The sequence below is a fragment of the Trachypithecus francoisi genome, unplaced genomic scaffold (assembly GCF_009764315.1).
Source record: "Trachypithecus francoisi isolate TF-2019V2 unplaced genomic scaffold, Tfra_2.0 Lachesis_group8, whole genome shotgun sequence".
In the NCBI taxonomy this organism is placed as follows: domain Eukaryota; kingdom Metazoa; phylum Chordata; class Mammalia; order Primates; family Cercopithecidae; genus Trachypithecus; species Trachypithecus francoisi.
The window spans coordinates 66,223,493-66,229,863 of NW_022681473.1; the positions used below are offsets into that span (position 1 = coordinate 66,223,493).

At 52.2% G+C, this 6,371-nt stretch overlaps 1 protein-coding gene across 8 annotated transcripts in view; it reads right to left on the minus strand.

The window, feature by feature from the left end:
• The window catches only part of ARRB1 (arrestin beta 1), a 98,273-nt gene extending 97,583 nt beyond the window's left edge, over positions 1–690 (minus strand). For all 8 annotated transcript variants that reach the window (XM_033206511.1, XM_033206510.1, XM_033206505.1 and 5 more), the window contains exon 1: positions 356–690. In XM_033206511.1, the coding sequence (XP_033062402.1) occupies positions 356–375 (20 nt within the window). In that variant the 5' untranslated portion in view covers positions 376–690. The remainder of the gene's footprint in view (positions 1–355) is intronic.
• Positions 691–6,371: the final 5,681 nt, after the last annotated feature.

The following is a 6,371-nucleotide window of genomic DNA, read 5'->3' on the forward strand; positions in this document are numbered from 1 at the left end:
GTGTGTGCGCCAGCATGCCTGTGCCACGGGTTAGTGTGCCCGTGCGTGTATTGTGTGTCAACCTGCCCCTGCGCGTCTCTGCGGCTGTCGGCCAACGCTGGGTGTCAGCGAGCTGTGAGTGTGTCTGGGCCAGGAGCCGCGGCCCACATGGGGCGGCCCGGCCCTCGCCCTTTGGGTCCCCCTCGCCCACGGCCCTGCCGGGGAGACCACACAGGAGACCTCGGGTGGAGTAGAGCTGGTACTAGATCCCGGGGTGGCCGCGAACACAGAACCAGGACGCAACCGGAGCCCCCGCCCGTGCCCTCGCCGAGGTCGCCCCCACACGCCCCACGCCGGGCTACCGCCCTGCACTCACCGGGTCCCTTTGTCGCCCATGGTCCGCGACGGCCGCAGGGAGGTCCGCGGCGTCAGCGCCCAGGCTGGAAAATCCCCGGCCAGCAGGAGGAGCGCGGGCCAGCCGGCTCCCGGCTCCCTGCTCCGCCTTCTCAGCTCTCCTGGCCGCCGCCGCCGCCGCCCCCGCCCCCGCCCCCGCCCCCGGTCCCCGCCCGCCTCCTGGCGCGCAGAGCAGCGCAGCGCCCGGGCCGCGGTCAGGGGCGTGGAACTGCGCGGGGTGTGTGTGTGTGTGTGTGTATGTGTGTGTGTGTGCACGCGCGCGCCTGCGTGTGCGCGCGCCGCCCAGCGAGCCAGGGCAGCGCTGCAGGACGCGTCAGGGCCCCAGGGTCGGCGTTTGTGGTGGGGGAGGGGTCCACCCGCGTGCGAGTCCGTATGAGTGAGTGTGTGTGTGTGTGTGTGTGTGTATGGTGGTGGTGGTGTGGTGTACGTGAGGGCGCACGGCTGTGTGCGGGCCCTATTAAGGAGTGTATTGGTGTGGATGGAGGAGTGTGCACGTCTTTGTGCAGTTGTGCGTGTGTGCGCACGGCCGTGGGTGCGAGCGCGCTCTCCCGCGCATGCCGGGGCAGCCTTTGTGTGTGCGTGTGGTTGGAAGCCGAGGGTCTGGCGACCCCGAGGCCGCACTCCCTGCAGCCGCTCGCTTAGCTGGAGACCCCGGGATGCCTGGCAAGGCCTTCGCCCTGTGCTCCACCCTTCCCCATTCCACCCCACCCCACCCCCTTCTACTGGAGAGATAACACCCAGTCACCCAACAGAGACAGGAAGAAGGGGTGGAGGGGGCAGTAGACGGCCTTGACACTGGGGAACTGAGCGGAGACCCACGGCCAGCAAGGGCTGCAGGAAGCCGCCCAGGAAAGGGAAGCTGCGAGAAGTGAGAAGAGGCGATAAAGGAAGAGGGCAGAGCTGGCCCGCTGATGTGACCGGGTAGCACCGTGGAAAGTGCCCATGCCCAGCTCCATGGCCTACTGCGGGTGACCCTGTACACCAAGCTTCTGAGAACCCATGTCCGGACCTGTAAAGTGAGGATACACTAATATCAGCCTGCAGAATTAATAGGTTGAAAGAACTTGCTTGTGTTTGCTGGCCTCCCCTGAGTGCCTGCATACAGTAGGTGCCCAGTAGATGTTAGCTCACTTCTCTGCAGGCTTCTTGATGTCCTGTGAAATCTTGGCTGGGACCCTGCTTTGTCCGAGGTGCCTTCCTGCTTTGCAGGTAGTGGGAAATTGTAAGGTCTTTCCCACACCCTCAATGCTGAGATTTGGCTAACTATCCCTGAAAGGTCTAAGTATTAAGGGGAAAGGAAGCTATCATTTACTCTGATGCTGTTGTGAGTATGTAAACATCTCCTGTAATCATGCTCAGAAGCAGTTACCTATACTGTTTATATGCAGTATAATTACTATAATTATGTCCAGATTTGGCAGAGGGGCAGGGGGAGGCTGATGGGTAGGCAGGGTGGCCCACCTCTGGGCAATGTTAGGAGCTAGAGAAAATGGATGAAGGCCCAGAACCCTCCTCCCAGTCTTGGCCTCTGGGCTTCACCCTCCACAGGAGAAGAAGAGGAAGCCACCTGTTGTTTCTGCAGGGCTCAGAGATCTGGAAAGGAGCAGACTAGAATCTTTTTGATGACAGGAGATCCCTAACCAGGATGGTGAGGCCAGGTCCTGCCACTCTCCACATCAGTTTCCCCACCTAGAAAACAGGTTTGACCAAACCATATGATCTCCAATGGATCTCTCCATGCTGATGCCTAAAACATTTAAATGTATTTTTTTTTTTTTTGGAGACGCAGTCTCGCTCTGCCACCCAGGCTGGAGTGCAATGGAATGATCTTGGCTCACTGCAACCTCTGCCTCCTGGGTTCAAGCAATTCTGCCACCTCAGCCTCCCCAGTAGCTGGAATTACAGCCACTGCCATCATGCCCAGCTAATTTTTGTATTTTTGTAGAGATGGGGTTTCACCATGTTGGCCAGGCTGGTCTCGAACTCCTGACCTTAGGTGGTCCACCCACCTCGGCCTCCCGAAGTGCTGGGATTACAGGCATGAGCCACCACACCTGGCCCTAAATTTTAAAAACTCACGCAAATTCTTCGTGTATTTATTTTACTGTATTTGTTTTTGTATTTGTTTTACTGTAAAAATAATGTTTTTAATTACTTCTGAGTAAAAGAAACAGTCCAGAAAGATGCATCAGGAGGTTTCAGATAACCTCTCCCCACAGCTTGCAAAGCGGGGCTCCAACATTTAGGGACACTGAACAGACTGGTAGACTGTGGAGTCAACATGCAGGAGTCCAAATACTGCATATCCCCATTGGCCTATAAACTCCATGAGGCGGGGCTGTGGTATGCCTGGTGCTACTTGATACAATTCTATGAGATAAGTGCTCTCTTCCTTTTTTCTTGTTCTGATGAGGTCTTACTGTTGCTCAGGCTGGAATGCAGACTACAGTGGCATTATCATAGCTCACTGCAGTCTCCAACTCCTCAGCTTAAGCTATCCTCCAGCCTCGGCCTTCTGAGTAGCTAGGATTACAGACATGCACCACCACACCAGGCTAATTTTTAAATTAGTTTTTGTAGACATGGGATCTCACTATGTTGCCCAAGCTGGTCTCAAACTCCTAGCCTCAGGTGATCCTCCCACCTCCCAAAGTGTTGGATTACAGGCATGAGCCACTGTGCCTGGCCCTCTTTTCCCTTTTTTATAAATGAGCAAACTGATATTCAGAGAAATTAAGTCATTTGCCCAAATCCATAGCCTCTTCTGTGCCTTGCCTCTGACCTCCCTTCCTCTAACCTACCCCCAAAGGGAAACTGATACATAGTAGAAACTATAATTTAATTTACTTTAAATTCCAGTGAGGGAGCAAGGATGGCAGAAGAAAAGTCAAGAGGACAATTTTGCTTTACCTGCCAGGCTCTATGAAAAATATATTTATGTATTAATAAAACGGCCGGGCATGGTGGCTCACGCCTATAATCCTAGCATTTTGGGAGGCCAAGGCGGGCAGATCACTTGAGGTCAGGAGTTCAAGACCAGCTTGGCCAACATGGTGAAACCCTGTCTCTCCTAAAAATACCAAAAACAAAAATTAGCCAGGCATGGTGACGGGCGCCTGTAGTGCTGGCAACCTGGGAGACTGAGGCAGGAGAATCACTTGAACTTGGGAAGCAGAGATTGTAGTGAACCGAGATCACGCCACTGCACTCCAGCCTGGTTGACAGAGACAGACTCCATCTCAAAAAAAAAAAAAATTATTGAAATGTAAAAGTGATAATGTTGCCGGGCGCGGTGGCTCAAGCCTGTAATCCCAGCACTTTGGGAGGCCGAGACGGGCGGATCACGAGGTCAGGAGATCGAGACCATCCTGGCTAACATGGTGAAACCCCGTCTCTACTAAAAATACAAAATAATTAGCCGGGCGAGGTGGCGGGCGCCTGTGGTCCCAGCTACTTGGGAGGCTGAGGCAGGAGAATGGGGTAAACCCGGGAGGCGGAGCTTGCAGTGAGCTGAGATCCGGCCACTGCACTCCAGCCTGGGCGACAGAGCGAGACTCCGTCTCAAAAAAAAAAAAAAAAGTGATAATGTTGAGGAGAACTCTTTGTATATCTACAATATAATCTCAGCCAGTAATAAGTGTTATGAAGAAAATAAAACAGTAATGAAACAGGGTGATAGGGACAAGCAGACTTAGAAAAAGGCCCTCCAAGGAGGTGGGCTTTGGGCTGAGACCTGCAGAAAAGAATCAGCAATGAGAGGGGACAGTCAGGGAAGGAGCTGCCCAAGCAGAAGGAGCAACTGCAGAGGCGCAGAAGCAAGGACAGTGCTCCTAGTGTTGGTGAACAGGCAAGGGGTGGTACAGGTGAGGCAGCAGGGTTGGGGTCACATAGGACTTGTAGTTGGGGATGAAGAATTTGAAGAGCCAGTGGGAGGTTTAAGCAGCTGAGTACCAGTATCTGCTTTACATTTTTAAAGGTCACTCTAGCTGTTGGGTAGAGGTGACTTGGTACTGGACAAGAGCAGAGGCAAGGCACCCCATTATTGCAGTTGTCAGGGTGGGGTTTTGGGCAAGACAGGTGGCCACAGAAATGAAGGAAGTAAAGGGGTTCAGGATATATTTGGGAAGCAGTTTTTTTTTTTTTTTTTGGAGACAGAATCTCACTCTGTTGCCCAGGCTGGAGTGCGGTGGCACAATCTTGGCTCACTGCAAACTCCACCTCCCAGGTTCAAGCGATTCTAGTGACTCAGCTAAGGTACAGCCTCCCAGAGTGCTGGGATTACAGACGTGAGCCACCGCGCCTGGCCAGGTTCAGGATATATTTGGAAGGGGAGCCGCCAGCACCTACTGAGAGACTGGCTGTGAATAATGGAGGATCCAGGATGACTCAGAGGTTTGGGTCAGGGTCTGTCTGTTCCAACTCTCCATGTAATTCTCCAAGGGAAGTCATGATGGAGAGGACTGGTGGGCTCTATTCTTCCCGTCAACCCATTTGTCTCATATCCTCCACCTGAGCAACAGAGTGATTTTTTTTTTTTGCTCAAAGGCAAATGGCTTCTACAGCTGAGGCTCATAGGAGATGGTCATCTCCAACTGTATTCCAACTAGGGCTAGTTACATGCCTGAAATTTACCACTCAATAATTTCTTATTAAAAAATGAGAAAGGGGGGTTCTGGATGTGGTGACTCATGCCTGTAAGCCCAGCACTTTGGGAGGCTGAGGCAGGAGGATTGCTGGAGCCCAGGAGTTTGAGACCAGCCTGGGCAACATAGTGAGACCTCTACAGAAAAAAAAAAAAGGCCGGGCGCGGTGGCTCAAGCCTGTAATCCCAGCAATTTGGGAGGCTGAGACGGGTGGATCACGAGGTCAGGAGATCAAGACCATCCTGGCTAACACGGTGAAACCCCATCTCTACTAAAAAATACAAAAAAATTAGCCGGGTGTGGTGGCGGGCGCCTGTAGTCCCAGCTGCTCCGGAGGCTGAGGCAGAAGAATGGCGTGAACCCGGGAGGCGGAGCTTGCAGTGAGCTGAGATCCAGCCACTGCACTCCAGCCTGGGCGACAGAGCGAGACTCTGTCTCAAAAAAAAAAAAAAAAAAAAAAAAAACTAGCTGGGTTTGGTGGTGTGTGCCTGTAGTCTTAACTACTCGGGAGACTTAGGAAGGAGGATCCCTTTAGACCAAGAGTTTGAGGCTGCCATGAGCTATGATTGTACCACTGCACTCCAGCCTGTGCAACAGAGACCACTGCCTCTTTAATAAAAAAAATAGAAGAAGAAGAAAAGGAGAGAGACAAAGGAAGTATTTGTCTGCTTTTTAGATTAGAATACAAAACTTTACAAGGGAAATTGCCTAAACGAAGGGCATAGCAAATGAAAGGTAGAGCAAGGACTCAAACCCAAAGCTGCTGCATAGCTGGTCAGATAGCTGAGTGTCAGACTAAAGTCAGACTGAAGGGTAAGTGTAGTGTAAGTAGGTGGATCACGAGGTCAGGACATCGAGACCACCCTGGCTAACACGGTGAAACCCCGTCTCTAAAAAAAATAAATAAATAAAGATGTTAGAAATTGAGAAACTAATAAGGAGCTTCCCTACCTCTGCCCAACCAGAAATCTGAGTGTGATCTTTGACTCCTTCCTTGTCCACCTCAATCCATAGCTACCTAGTCCCAGACTACCTCCTAAGTGTCCCCCAATAAAGTTGGAGGGGTAACCAGGAACGAGACCATGCTGGGCCTGGAGGGTCATGTAAGGAATTTGTTCTTCATCCAAGTATCAATGAAGAGGCTGAGCAGAGAGATCACATGCTCAGACATGCATTTGGAGAAGATGCTCTGGCTGATGTGTGAAGAATGGATTGGACATGCACCAGAAGGGATGCAGAGAGGAAGACCAATTAGGACATGGTGTCAGCAATTCAGAGGGAGGAATGATAACTGCATTCCAGGAAGAAGACACACAACAGCTGCAAAGCCAGGAA